General features: G+C 32.8%; 1 protein-coding gene and 1 long non-coding RNA gene across 3 annotated transcripts; one reads left to right on the top strand and one right to left on the bottom strand.

Moving 5' to 3' along the window:
- Positions 1-4028: 4028 nt before the first annotated feature.
- LOC148285563 (BRISC and BRCA1-A complex member 2-like) lies at positions 4029-8066 on the bottom strand. Of its 2 annotated transcripts, none has more exons than XM_088223652.1 (7): positions 7830-8066; positions 7303-7610; positions 5849-6027; positions 5570-5692; positions 4794-4857; positions 4481-4634; positions 4029-4268 (listed from the first exon to the last, which is right to left on the bottom strand). In XM_088223652.1, the coding sequence occupies exons 1-7, from the start codon at positions 7921-7923 to the stop codon at positions 4084-4086; spliced, it is 1107 nt and encodes a 368-aa protein (XP_088079778.1). In that variant the 5' UTR covers positions 7924-8066; the 3' UTR covers positions 4029-4083. The 2 variants fall into 2 exon arrangements, with proteins under 2 accessions (XP_088079778.1, XP_088079786.1); XM_088223660.1 differs by having other exon boundaries at positions 8041-8066.
- Positions 8067-10248: 2182 nt separating this feature from the next.
- LOC148285562 (uncharacterized) lies at positions 10249-11981 on the top strand. Its single transcript, XR_015825571.1, has 3 exons — positions 10249-10309; positions 10398-10457; positions 11571-11981. It is a non-coding gene; the product is annotated as an uncharacterized LOC148285562 (long non-coding RNA).
- The last annotated feature ends 3739 nt before the right edge of the window (positions 11982-15720 follow it).

Raw genomic sequence — 15720 nt, 5'->3', positions numbered from 1 at the left:
AGTGAACGGTGCACTTAAATCAACCTTGGCAAATAAATTGTTGTCGCAAGAGGCAAAATTAGCAGTTCACAATGGAGTCCTGACCCCGACTGATGTATGGGAGCAATGTATGGACATGGAAAAACGGATGAAATTAGGTTGAATAATGTCAAAATGCGATCTCTCAGGCGAATATGTAGTCAAACTATGTACGATAGATGCACTAATGTCGAGATCTGTACATTATGTAAGGCTGAGATAAGCATTATCGACAAAATCAAGAAAGGTGCTCTGCGTTGGTTTGGACATGTAGAGCGAAAGAACAGCTAAAAATATTTACAATGCGAATGTTGATGTATGCAGAAATAGAGGAAGACCGAAAAAGACACGGAATGACCAAATCCAACAAATACTTGAAGTTGGAATAATCATTAGAAGATGTATGAATGTAGAGGAAGCGAGATCTGTATGCAAAGATAGAATGATGTGGCGTTCTATCCTCTCTGCCTGTCCTTACGGGGAAACGGCTTGATGGTTTGTTTGTTTAAATCATAAACAAGTATCTAGGTACCTACTTATCAATGAAAATTGGTTTTTCTTTTATCCGGACAGTTTTTGCTCGCTTTCACGACACCGTCATTTTTCTTTTCATTTATTTTGGTTTCGACTAAAATTTCAAGGTCACATCTTACCAAGGCTGGGGGATAAAGAATGACTAAATTCGAGTTGGGCATGAGTTGAGTGTCAAAATTTTAGAAGGCTCAGGGTAAAACTCAGTCTGACCTTTCTTCATTTACACGTATTCCCGTATTTTCTTCATGGATTATGGCACTAGAGCAGTGATTTTTGCACGATTTTGATTTGAGCACGAGGCCTCTTAGCCAATCACATGAAGAAATGAAACGAAAAATTAATCCTTATTTCGAATATATAAATAGCCCAAAAAAGACCAAAATAAATAATGTGTGTCCTTATTTATGAAAAAAATGTTTGTTCAACCAGCTAATAGAATGCAAGCTAATGTTCGGGCAGGATAACATCTGTCGGGTCCGCTAGTTTAGTATAGAAAAGACGAGCGATATACTTAAATCCACAAATTTTGAAATAACCAGTGACCGGTTTCATCACTTTCGTGACAAGAAAAAAAAATTGGTATTCGCCGTGGCGCAGTTGGTTAGATGGCCAACTGTAAAACTAGCGTCGCGGGTTCGATTCCCGCCTGTTGCAAGAAATATTTTTTTCTCTTTTTGTCTTGGTGTTGTGGTGTATTTTTCATTACCTCCTTCCATATCCCCTCTATCCCACTTGCTGATAAGCCTGGAAATATATGCTTAGCGGGTTTTTACTTTTAAAAAAAATAAACTTTACACAAAACAATAAGGATCAAGAATACATTCAATAAATAACGATAAATTTTCACCAACAAACTGAATGCTTTGTATATTGTTTTTGTTGGAGAAAAACCATTCTATGATTATTGACCATGAAGTTAGTTACAGATTACAGCAATGCAACGGGCCGTAGGTACTTGGGTCGAGAATTGCAAGCGCTAACCAAAACCGTCCGTTACACGTTTGCTGTTAAACTAACCAAACGAAAAATTTGGAACGGCTTTGTTCTGTGCAATAGAGCTTAAGGGCTTCTTTAGAGAATTATTACTTTGAGTCTGGAACACATTTTTCACAAACTTCATTTCAAAACAACGCAAGAAAGAGAAGTCCATAGATTTTGAATCCAATACATAACTTTGTACATATTAGTGCTGCAAAGAAGCTAAGCCCAATTGTTTATTTTTTGTTTTCGCAGGTCTCGTCGGTTAGACGACCGATTGAAACCAGTATCCAGGCTCTGATTCCTGCAGATTGCAAAGAAAAAAATTCAAGATTTTTTCTCTATTGGTTTGGGTGTTGTAGTCAGCCATTGTGATGCTGTTTAACACGAGTGTGAGAATCCAAGATATATGATGTAAAAATAAGTAAACATAAATAATGAACCTATTTTAGATTTTTGCATGGAAGCTTAACATTTGAAAAGTTGACTTAGCAGGTTTCTCGTGCCCCTGTTTCAAAATAGATTCACCAGTTCGCCCAGCAGGTTTCTCACGCCCGTTTCAAAATAGATCCACCAATCGGCATGAATAAAAATTCCATAAAAATAATAAAGGGAGAATATTGGATTACACCTGTTACAGATTTAAAATAAGAGAACATTGAGGATGAAACTCAAAACAAAACAATTTTTCTTAACTTTCTTTCATATCCTCTGTCCCACCTGTGTTGACAAACCTCTAAAGTAGAAGCTAAGTGGATTATATATTAAATAAAATTGCAATTTTGACTTTGTATGTAAATAACTTGTCTATTTTTTTGTTTTGTATACCATTTTGTGAAAAGGACCTGAACTATACTGTTATGGTATTTGTTAAAATCAATATAGTGTAAAGTTTCCGCAAACCAAGTTTTACAAAATTTCCGTTAAAACGTAAAAAGGTCATTTTTCAATATAAAATTATAAAAGCGCCACCTATGAATAATTAGTTTCATATTTTCGTTTAGACTCACCGTAAACTGTTACTCAAATGCGTCATGAAAAGCAGTAATATAACATGAATTGAAGCTGCACTTAATGTATTTGCTAAAAGCCAAAAAATTTTTAAATCACTAAAATTATAATAACTATGAATAATTCTAAAACCACTGGAGCAGATAATATCAGAATGTGTGATATTAAAAATAATTAAGCCCCACACACCTCATGAATATTATTTTTCAGACTAGTATAATTCCCGGGATGATGCTTTCGAAATGTGGTGCTGAAGAAGAATGCTTCGGATTCCATGGACAGCGATGCATTCTAATGTGTCTATACTGAAAGAACTAATGATCGGGGATCGACTGTCAGCTATGTGTTACAGGCGAATCCTACAGTATATCGGACACATCTCCGGGAGAACCAGAGAGCTTCGAAAAGCTTGTGATAGGCGGAGTGGAAAATACGAGAACCGAATGTTGCTCACCTACCCGATGGAGTGACTTAATAAAATCTACGTTGGGGTCTTTAGTGACTGACGCCCTTCGCTCTGCCCACAATAGGAAGACCTGGAGGTCTGCCTCCGTGATCTGTCACAAAAATAATGATCGAGTGCAGTTGCCATCCTCAGTCATGAGGGCAAGGACTAAGGAAGAATAACTTTAGAAATGTTTAAACATAGCATCGTCAGACTGATTTATTATAAAAGTGGAGACCATTCCTGTGTAAACGATTGAAGACACAAGAGGATGAAGGCATTATGTTGCAAATTTTAAAATATTTAAGTTTTTTACATAAATGAAGATTTTATGTACAGCCCTTTCACATAATTTCCTAACTACACCTTCAAAAAGTAGCAGAAAAATTATTTTGAGAGCTAATGAAGCTGTTATTTTATTAAAAACTGTACTGGTGTTTGTGTGTCAGCTTTTTGTTTTTGTTGCATAACATTTTTATCAACTCATGTCTTCAATTATCTATCTATCTATTGATAATGATAGTGTTGTGATAAATGTATGGTTTACGGGAAGCTAATTCACCAATCAGCAGAACTCACCGAAGAGTACTTGTGATTTCAAAATTACAAAACTTAAGAATATCATAGCGGTGATAATAGGATACGTAATTTATTATTATTTTTAATTGGCTTAGTTTGATAGTCTATTAATGTAAAGAAACAACTTCCTCTTTGAAAAAATATGTATATTTAGATATTTACTTTTGGGATCTAGGATTTTCAGTTCGGTTTTCAGAAATAAAGTAAAGTAGTAATGGCTCTCTACAGACTAATAGTAAATGAAATAATCTTCAACATGTTACTGTAATTATTTATCGACCTCACTACACAAAATTAATTTATATATTAGAGTCAATTGGGATAAGGGGAAAATTACGGTCATTTTTTACAAATTATTTACTGTGAAGGAATTTGAGAAAATTTGAAAACACTTTAATTTAACCTAGCATTTGGTATAGCAAATTAAATAATGAACTGATATGTAATATTACAACACACCTACTAAGTACTAAGTCGTTTATTTTCATTAACACATTATATTCTAATAAAGATTCACTTTAGTTTTCAGTTGCGATAACGGTATCTGAACATTCAAGCTTAAATATTTCTATTTGTTGTGTTATATACTGTTGTATCCTGTCATATGGACACAAATGTAGGGTTTTGACTTTAGGTCTTCGTTTATGGCTGTGGTAGATAGACCTTAGAGTTAATGTTGGTGGCTTCTCTGGAAAACTCACTCCTACAAAGATAAGAAATAAATCAATTATAATTTTTATTTTCCCATGGAGCATGGTATAATGTACCATTGAAAATGATTTAAAAATTCAAAACGTTTGTCTACCGATTATTAAAACACAGTAAATGTTTATAAATAGATAATAATTGTAAAAACATTTTAATGAACATGAATATTAACATTTTTATTGATTTGAGGCTTGTTATTTTACTCACCTATTTCAATGTGGAGAATACAGAAGAAGTTATTTACTTCCAATAGGAATGATGCAGTGTTGGAATCATGTTCTAAAATTCCACCTTCATATTTAATGATAAACCGAGAAAGCATTTCTTGGCGGGTTTTCTCATTTTCAAAAATCATCGAAATCTGAAATTGCATTTATATTTTAATAAAACTGATAAAAATTTTGTCTTAAAGGTAAATAGAAGGAAAATAATCCCAAACATTTAATCATAAAATAAAAATGTATGATATGAGTACATATTATTTTTCTTACGCGTAAAAAAGTTATCGAGTGTTGCATACCTTTTTATTAATCAATTCTGTGACCATAGGAACATAATCCATCAAAACTGAATTCTGGTGAATTCTGAAATTAAATAATATAATTATAAGTGAGGACTTGGGCAGAGAATGGTGAAGTGCTATGTTTGGTCTGTTCTGTTGTATGTATGGCTCAGAAACCTACACTTTCAAAGCACACACTATGAACTGGTTCGAGGCATTCGAGATGTTGCTTCACAGAATTCTTCGTATACCGTGGACAGATTTGGTCAGCAATGTAGAGGTCCCGAGGAAAGCTTATTGCAACAGAGAATTGTTGAAATGTATAAAGGTCTGCAAGGTTTCCTATCTGGGTCATATCCTGCGAGGAAACAAGTATAAAATCCTCCGACTTATACTGATGATAACATGGACCTGGCCGAAGGCAAGCGTCTCGGCTGCGTAAAATAGGAGACTGGTCCGGAATAAGGTCTGCGGAAGAGTTGTTCCGCGCAGTGCAAGAGAGAGAGGCCCTTTTAGAAGTGATTGCTAATGTCAAGGGACACCCGATAGAACGCAAGCAAAAGAAGTGAGGAAACACACAATCCCCTAAAAATACAAGTGTTAATTAATTTCTTTTATATTGTCAAAATTTAAGAATTTTTTCTAACCACATTAAGCGAGTTTTTTATTTCTTTTTTATTTATAATTTTAAAAAACCCGTTAGGGTTACATAAAAATATTATACGGTCAAGTCATGTCATTTCTGATGAGAACCAGATGTGGTTAAAATAAGAATGTAAATAAATGCGTCTTACGGTGGTAGTGTTAAATCTCCAACTGCTCTGGTAACCAATGGAGACATAATAAGTTCTGCGACTGAAGGATTTGGATACTTAATAAGCAAGACTGCACATTCTCCACCAGGATTTTCGTAAATACTGTAATCAGATAAAAACAACATTTTAATGGGTTATTAACAATTTGATTGACGGTGTTGAAATTTTAATTTTGAGAATAATCACTTGGAACAGTTTTTAATTAGTTTAATAGATTTTAGCAAGACATATTTTCGATGATGACATGAAGTAACTTACTCATCAGCAAATAAGGCAGGTAGGTTTTTGTGGTCAATATTGAGTTTTATCATAAAATTGACGGAGTCTCCTCGACCAACATATATTTCAACATCATTTTCGAGTGTATTGGAATCTCCAATAAGTGCTGTGTACTCAAAAAATGCCCTTGAATTTTCGTCCTCTCCTAAAAGGTTTTTCTAGAAAGAAATAAAAAAAAAACATATTTAGCTCACATACGTATTTACTAATAATATACAGTTCCCTTAATTTTGTTGTAACGTTTTAATCGCCGCATTGAAAATCTATTATTAATCGTCATTATTTTAAGTATTTTCAAATCTTTGTAGATACAGGATTTCTCTTTCTAGGGAGTTCATCAAGACAGATAGATATTTCTGGGCATTCAGATAAAGAGGTATGTCCCTTAAATTGAGAAAATAGTTAAGTATACAGTTCCACTCTGTAAGGTCTAACGGCAGGTTAGGTGATGTTAGGAAACCCTTATAATTGAATGTAGTTATGAAAAAAGCACCTAGTCCACTATTTTGAAAAAAATATATCGGGTGCAGTAAGGTCAATTCTATGTTCTGCTGAATTGCCAGGGAGTTGCCTTTTTTAGGTTGTGTGGTCAGTTAACTTTAAAAAATCACCAAAATTCCTTTAACACATAATTCAATTATTTCAAGTTATTTTAACAAATTAATTAAGTGATTCTTTACAATTACAACATTTTCAAATCTTGTCTTAAATTTTTTCTCGGGAAACATTTCTATAAGCTGATTTCTGGGAGTACATATAATCCAAATGTACTGAAAGAGATCAGTTTGTATGTTCCCAATAATTATACTAGAGCGAGATCTCATGCACTGTTTTACGAACCAAGAAGCCATACAAATGCAAGTCAGAATTCACCCATTCGCAGTTTACTTGCTGAATACAGCTTCTGCAGATAATATAGACCTATTTTTTTGTAAATATCGGCAGTTTAGGAGCTACCTGCTTTCTATTAATTATTCTTAGAGTTGGGTTCTATTCATTGACTTCTACCTTATATTTACAATACAAACAATTGGTAAAGTGATACAGACTACAATTGTCAGACAAATAAATAATTAAGTACTCAAATACAAATATAAAATAATATGTTCAATACATAATGACACAACATACATCAGGTTTTACTAGGGCTGGCTGTTTTCTGCAGAATGCACCTTTTAGGTTGTGTGGTCAGCCAGACTTTAAAAACAATAAAAACTGATCATATACACAATTAATTAATTTATTTTTATTACAAAAAACCAAATGTATGCATTATTTATCATGCTATTTTATTAGTTGCCTTTTTACTTAAGTTTAAGCATTTAATGTTGATACAAAAATAGCACCTATGTGTATTGTATTTTAAATAATTAAATCAGTGGAACAACAAAGCAAATAGTTAAAAATATTTTATCATTTAAGAAAAGGTATACCTGATGTTCTCTGTACAATATTATCAATTCACTTATTGTCTTGCTCAGAGATTTTGGATCTTCATCGTCCCATTTGGCCAGACTAGGAACGTGCTTATCAATAAAGTCGGCATCCACATTGGAGAGGAAATTTTCATCGTCAAAGCGAAAATCGGGAGCAAACCACGGACAGGAAGAATCAAATAATACATCCCATCTTAAAAAATTTCCAGCATACGGAAGAATTAGTGTGAATTGATCGGCCAAAGAAGTTTTAGAATTACAAGAGCTCCGGAGTTTTTCAAAATCAACCTTGGATCTGCACAAGCCTGCAAAAATTATTTATGCATGAAAAAATTGGCTATGTTCAGAAATCATGTTCTTTGAAATTTTATATTCGCAATTTAAAGAATCAATTTGGCATTTGATTTCAAATAAGTACATTTAAACGTGTCAAGAATGCCATTGTAATACTTAAAGTGGCACTTAATTAAAAAAAATCTAAGAATAAAATAAATTATTTATAAATACCATAATTAAATTATTACCAAAATTGAGATCTCGTAATACTTCCTTGATAAAAGGACGAAATGATTCTGACACCCTACTTAGAGTATCACAGTGCCTTCCTTTTATCGGCATGATAGTAATTTATAAGGCGGATAGCAAAATCGTTTGCAACTTGTACAAATAATGGAAAAGCCTAAATAAAAAAGTATGTTTTGGTTTGTATAAACAATTAGATTATATAGTACGCACGGCCTCTTTTTTCGACATTTAGCATCAAAGACAACAAAGGTAATTATCGGATAAACCAGGGACCAACAACAAACAATAAACAATAAACCATAGACAAAAGAACTACAACTGAGATCAGCTATCGTTGCCAACTTCCATCAAGCTGAAACCAGTAGTTTCAGAAAAATAAATCGGTAGATTTGTAATAAGCTGTTGATTGTGACGAGCCACGCTACCAAAAACTGTCATTGAAGAAACAGTTTCAGATTTTTTTCATATTCATGGGAAGGGGGGTAGCTGTGATTTTTCCAGTTTTTATTGTTTTTTTTACGAAATAGTTTCGCTCATAAATAAATCGGTTGACTGATAAATATTTATTAGCGTCGCCAGACACCGCAGTTTCACTAAGCTCAAATTATAGTCTTGTAGTGACTGATATTGTTTACCATACAATATTATTTATAATAATATCTTTGTATGCGCTTATGGAACACTCATGGTTAATAATTACAAAATAATTAAAAAAATAATTTAATCATTTCATTTTTCTGTTCGATCTTTTACCCTTTTTGTGTATGAGTTCATACTATTCATATTGTTTTTGAACAGCGTGTACTAGAATATTACAGGAAACAATAAAAATAGCAAAGTATTTTTTACTTACTGATTAGATTACTACTAGTATAGTAAAGGCAATAATAGGTATCAATGATAGCAAGATTTCAAATGCCGAACACCCCTCAAGTGGTTCGAGATGATCTGTTGACGAATGACAACAGTCCGCCTTCTCCTGACAAGTTTTCTGTGGTTTCCTCGTCACTAAAGCAAATGCGGAGCTGAACTCCTAAAACAGGCCACAACCAAAACATCCCACCCGATCCTTTTGTATTGTATCAGCTAAACAAAGTTTTTCATTGAAGTAAATTTGATAGAATACTTTTTTTAAAGTAAACAAATAAATAATTAGGTAAGCTATGGATTCTCTAATAGCGTATATTTCGGCCTGAAATACCGAGCAAAAGTGATCGAGTACTTTCTGGCAGGCAGTTCTCTTACGCCATCGTAGGGTAGAAATGCTGCACCTTCTTTACCATTTCAGAGACTGCCATCAGTGAAGATCCTCAGTTTATCCTTTTTTATATCAGGTAGCGTTTGGTCATTGAATTCATAGTCCACCTGGTGTCGCTGCGCAGGATGTAGAAGAGAGAAAAATTTTCCGGTTCCCTGATAAAACCTGTCAGTTAGCAAGTCTTGCAGAGTGAGACTCTTCTTGACCTCATTAGCTTCTGCAAGTTCCTTGATTCTAAGGTCGAGTGGTATGAAGCCACTAAAAACCTGAGCAGACACCAAGGGGGTTGTTATATAACCCTTGCAAGACCTGATGGCAATTTGTCTTTGAAAAGAATCCAATTTCTTCCTGTTATATTTTTTATTGACCGCATCTACTTACACACTTGAAGTATACGTAATCAGAGGCTCGACTGCTCCTACGTATATTTGCTACATTACCTTTGGTGATGCACCCCATGTTGGTTTAGCGGCTCGAACAATTTTGTTTATCACAGCTGCAGCTTGTTTACAAACATTGTCAACATGTTAAGACTAATTCAGGTAGCGGTCTATGGTTAGACCTAAAACCTAGAAAATGATCGACGAATTCCAACCGGACTCCATTCATGTGGATGATGGATTGCTGGTCTTTTCTTTTGGAAATGAGCATTGCATTTGTTTTATCTTCTAGATATCTAGGTAGATTTTGATAAAATTCGGTATATCTGTAGATTTCACCCAAAATCAGTAGATCTACCAAAAAACGGTAGGGCTGGGAACGCTGCTTGCAGGTTATATGTTATGTCAGTTTGAATAAATAATTGGACACCTGTGAAAGTGCAGTCAAACTAAAACAGGGTCAATGTTCCTAAATTTTACATTTCGTTTTGAAGTTCCAATAGATGGCACTGCAGGTAAAATAAAATGGTTTAAAAGTAACTGACGAACCCCTTTAAGTCTAAGGATTATTTAATTTTCAATATTTTTTTAAAAAGTAATAATAATAATAACAATATTTCCAAGTAAAAAAGTGTGACTCGGAATACAATGCGAATATTATGTACTATATAGACAAAGAATAAGGAATTTCTTATTTCTATGGTACTAAATATATAAAATACCTTTCGAAATAGTTACAAACTAAACAAATGACACTGGACGGGACTTTTTAACAGGAAAATAAAATGGCAGACGGAAATTAATAAATGTTTACCAAAAATTGTATATTTAAGTTTATTGGGTAAGTACAGGAGAATTGGAATATGAGTGGGGAGTGGAATTTTAATATCGGAAAGGTATTTTGATTTTAATAAAAAAAACTGATTTAGATCTTCATCCTCGAGCGAACATCTGCACACAGCAAAGTTCCGAAAATGAATTCTGAACAGGTGAGAATCAGGGATTTTTATAATTACCTAATAAATTAATTAAGATAACCACAAGACAATCGGTACTATTCTTATTAAAATATGTTAAGATATAAGAAAGATACTAGTATAAAGGATCAAAGTCAATTTTTTTAAAATTGTAAACTAAAAAAGAGAATTTGATTGATATGTAAATCAGGTTTAAAATTCAAATATATTATATTAATAAAGAAAACGTATTCATTAAATATTTCTTAAATAATTAATTTTATACACCTTCTTGGTGAGAAGCATCTTGGAGTATAATTCTACAATATGGAGCCCTTATTATGCCTCTCACTAAATTACCATAGAAAGAGTTCAGAATAAGTTTTTGAGATATGTTAATTTTAAATTAGTTAAACGTAATGAATTTCGTAACTATGATTATTTATTAAATATATTAAATTTGATTAAATTAAGGGACAGGAGAACTATTAATGATTTATTTGTTCTATTAAAAATCGTTATTTCAGTATTGGACAGCCCTGAAATTTTGGCCCTCATTGGTTTTAAAGTACCAGTTAGAGTGACTAGGCTAGTTCAACTTTATCACTGCAACAATCATATCTCAATATATTCTATCAATTCAGTACTGAATCGTCTACATGCTCTAGGTAATAAACATTCTGATTTAGGTGACATATTTTTATTGAAATTTCCAGCTTACAAACAATTACTTGTAAAACATTTTAGTGTGGAATCAATATTTTAATTATGTTCTTTCTAAGTAAGGATTGAAAAAGTTGTTACTGTATATAATCCACTGTAAATACTTTTTTTTTTTTTTTTATACGCCTCCACTCGTTAAATACTTATGTTTGTATGTAATGTAAAAGGTACTTGTACCGTTAATTCTTAAAAAAATAAAATAAAATAAAATAAAGATGACATAATAACCTTGCTTTCTGATCAAATAAAATAATCAGTTAATGAATATATTGTGCATAAGAATTAGTTTATTAGCTGATATTTTTATTGGATCAGAAGGAGAAGTTATTGTGGTGTTTTTATGTATGGTGGGAATTTCATCATTCACAGTTTTCAAAATATTTATTTTACCAAATGACTTGGAATCGATTATTTTTATTTCAGTAAAGAGATTATTGTATCTGTTAATCTGTTTCTTACGAAGACGTAAAGTATACTTGGGAAATTGATACTGGTCATATTCAGCAGTGGTCGACAAGAAGTGCAATTGAAGTGTATGAGGTGTTCTACAAGCATTTCGTCAGAATTATCTGATTTACTAAATGAACCACATCACCGTTACCGTTCGAGGACGAAGCCTCACATCTATTTCCCTCAAACAATCATAATAATGGACTAAAAGTGATATTAATACCAGTGATGTCAAGATAATGCAAATAACGCGTAACTAATTTTATCATTAAATAAATAATTGAAGTCTATTGGTGAAAAATTAAAAAAAAAAAAAAACAGATTGACAATTCATTTGCAAATTTCTTGGAATCTTACTTGAAATAAAGTCATATAACATTTGCATTTAAATCGCATTCCGTTTTATAAAAAAAAAACAGTTAAACACTGTCAGAGGTTTCCAAGTTATAGAGAGACATATAAACAATATATCCGCTGGTCAAAGTCACCTTACGATTCAAATGTCACCCCATTTTACGGTAGCAACTAGCTTCCAGGTTGGCGAGAGAGGGGGAGAAAATCGGGTCGTTTTAATTTCTATAAACGGCATTACCAACATTAAAATAAATGCATGGTTCGCGGTGTACTGTTAGGCGGATTTGTATGCCTGAACAAAACGTTTTTCTCAGATATCGAATATTGCAAACGAAATTAATGAATGAAATTTTTGATTATTAGGACTTTTATAACACTAAAATTTAGTATTTGAAATTTCCTTATAATGTACAGTATGTTGAATTTGATATTCCCCCCGAGTGACAATACCCTATTAACCACTAACGTCAAAACCAGAATGTCAAAATATCAATATCGATAATGAGGAAGTCCAGTGGTTTTAAAAAAAAATGTATGTTTATAGTCAATCAAACTAAGCCAAAAACACATATTTTAATTTTAATGTAAAGTAAGTATTATCAGCGTTATGTTTTTGGGATTTCGGAAATACTCCGCCCATGACGTCACAAGTTCTCGTCTCTCGTGAGCAGAGCCTCACAACTCACAATACGTCTATTATATTTGTAGGTAAGCATGAGTTTTTAGTAATAAAGGTAGGTACCTACGTATTAAATGCTATTTCCTGTGAGTTATTTCAATGATGATATTTTTTAATAGGATTGACAAATGAAGAATGTGCGCTTAAAACATGAATCCATCACTACACTTCAGTTCACTTTACTTTATACTACGTTAATATCTAGGTAGATAAATACAGACGAAAGTTAAGAATACCATCTTAGTAATTGTCAAATGTCTCAGCTCTATTTGAGTTTATAATCGCTTTGAAGTGACTACTTTTTATCACAGAAGCCTATTTAATATACAAAGAGAACAATTTTAAATCATAGTAATTAGAGTAAAGTTTAAAGTTTAATTCGATCATATGACGTCAGAGATGACAAATCGGTAGAGCACAGCGAGGTAGCTAGAGATTGTACATAAGTTAAACGTACCGTCTCAATATGTACCGAAGATAGCGTCTGTAATTGCCCCCCTCGAGTTTAAGGTCTAATTGCACTACGGCTGCGGCGCGGCACTTCAGCGGCACTGCGCTTCATTTCACTTACCAAACGCACAACAACTGCAGTAGCGCGGCAGTACGCTTCATTATATCAACCATTTGCATTTTGAGTGTCGGACGATATGGACGACTCTGATGAAGATATTATTAACTGTCTCTGCACTGTGAGGAGGCAGAAAGAAAGGGCGAGAAAATAATATGTGTGCGTGAAATTCCCAAATCGCGCAGTGACGAACGAAATTATTACACACTGTTCATCATCGTCATCAGACCCCTATCCGCACCCCATGGTGCATATGACATTGCATTGGAACACCAACCGGCGCAGCGGGAAGAATTTATAAACTTGCGGGGCGTGCGTACATGCAATGAGGAAGTTCAGTGTCTTTTTAAAAATAAAATATTTGTTAATAGACTATTACTTATAGTATTATATTTAGACTAATACTTGAGTTATCAAATTAAAATCGGTCTATGGGGGATTCTAATCCCATTCTTACGAGTTATCTTCACAATATTTGAGTTGGTCCAAATGTTCGTAGACAAAAGACCGGATTTCACCCCCTCGGGAGTCATTAAGATTGACAAATTACAACGAGGATGGAAAATACCTTAAATAAGGGAATATGGAAGTCTAGGCATTTACAGGGCTTATGACCTGTCATTGGTTGGTTTGAGTGGCCACTTTACACACTGTGTAACATTTACCATTTTGCCTATGTTTGAACATCCATATTTCTTCAATTCTTCATTCATTTGTTGATTTTAGTGAAGTTAAAGAGCTGAAGCCTTTATTGTTGTGAAGGTTTCAGCTCGTTTCAGCACGAATGTTAAACAGTGTGTAAAGTGGTCACTTAAACCAGCCAATTATTTGTTGTAATTTGTTAGAGTTATCTTCGACTGTCTATAAAGAAAAACCGATATTTGTGTTCGAAAATTAATATATTTGCATGAACATTTAAAGTATTTTCGTCGGTAACCTATAATTAAACAATTTGAACATATTTAGAAGAAAAAATTGTGTGCATATTCTGCTTTTCATACACAAAACTTAATTTTACTTTGTAGATAAATTTTAACTTTCCACTGTAATCGGGGCCCTGGCTAAAATACAATCGAAACAAGTTATCGGCGCAACTAAATCTGTGTCTTGGGTCTAAAATGGCCAATGTCGGATTTCGTTTTTTTCTTGCCAACATTTTGTGGCGGGTTGAAGTCACTGAATAGATATTAATATATCTGTGTTTGAAGTCAATTGAAAAATGAACTCATTTAGCATTTTTTAATACACGCACATACGAGTGATAGAGGTTTTTTTTAAATTATAATAGTTTTAAACACCTGAAACAGTGTTTATTGTAACGTCACAAAATGGCTGTAATTACTCTGCTGTAATGTTGTGATATACAAAATTGGCCCTTTTAAATCCAAGCCACAGAAACATTGTTATATTTTTTTTATTCCTATTCTTGTTTAATCTCTTATTTCATACTTGGTATAATGTGATGATTATTTTGAAAACGAAATTTAATTTTAATGACCGGACGGATTCTCGTTTCAGCAAAATTTAAAACATTTTCCAACTTTATACAGTGGCGTATAAAATATGCAAATTAAAGATATTAAAAAAATAAATATGGCATAAAACTAGAGTAAAGTAAAAGTATAGCATATTGTACTATGGTAAAAATATAGAACTAAAAAAATAGGTACCATTGTGAAAATATAGTATTTTGCCAAAGTAATGTAAAAATATAGCATATTAAAGGAATAATTAACAACATCATTTCACTTCTAGTGGTGCATTGGGTACTGTATTGGAACTCCAAATGATACAAAAAAAGATTAATTATCTATTATCTTTGTCTATATATATATACATATAAGGCAATGTTCAAATGGTTGTCTTCGATGGACTCGATAACTACAGGACCGATTTACGTGCGGTTTTCAGATAAATGTACATCTTTGTCGCGAGAAGGTTTATAGCTCATAAAATCTTCAATTTATTTAGTATCCATCACCAGGGTTGCATTCGCCGAGAATGCGGATACAAAAAAAAATGGATGGAGGTTATTTTTTTGTGTATAAAAAGCGTTTGTTTTTGAATGTTTACAAACAACATTCGTTTTTTTATGGATCCTAACCAGATAATTTCATTTAATTCCTTATAATTTCTACCCATATATTTCTTTTTACTGGATTTTTGGTTATACTAAAGTTATATTAACTAACATTCTATACATTTTTGAAAATCGCATTCCTGACTAAAGTGCATCCCTGAGCAGAGGTTGACATTTGCTAAAAGAATTCTTTATTTGGAAATAATGAATTATTTTATGTTTTGGAATTCAAAAATAAAAAAGTACTTGGGTACCTACTTAAATTAAGTATTTTAATATCTATTACTTTTAGATTTGGAATTCAATCATAAAAACGTACCTACTTACCAATGAAAAGTTACAACATCTTTTTTACATTTGTCCGAACGGTTTTTACTAAAGATTTGTTAGTTAAGTTTTGTAAGTATACTTAATTATGTTCAACCTTAAGAGGAAACGCGGT

This window comes from Micrasema longulum, unplaced genomic scaffold (genome assembly GCF_059751315.1).
Source record: "Micrasema longulum isolate JH-2025_06_02 unplaced genomic scaffold, ASM5975131v1 h1tg000024l, whole genome shotgun sequence".
NCBI lineage: Eukaryota > Metazoa > Arthropoda > Insecta > Trichoptera > Brachycentridae > Micrasema > Micrasema longulum.
Note: the sequence above shows the minus strand (reverse complement) of the source record. Positions and strands in the feature narration are given on the sequence as shown.

Coding starts and splice junctions, on each gene's coding strand:
- LOC148285563 (XM_088223652.1), bottom strand. CDS start 7,923: ATGCCGATAAAAGGAAGGCACTGTGATACTCTAAGTAGGGTGTCAGAA. Junction 5,693..5,848: donor CCTGCCTTATTTGCTGATGA/GTAAGTTACTTC, acceptor ATCTGATTACAG/TATTTACGAAAATCCTGGTG. Junction 4,269..4,480: donor TATTCTCCACATTGAAATAG/GTGAGTAAAATA, acceptor TTATCTTTGTAG/GAGTGAGTTTTCCAGAGAAG.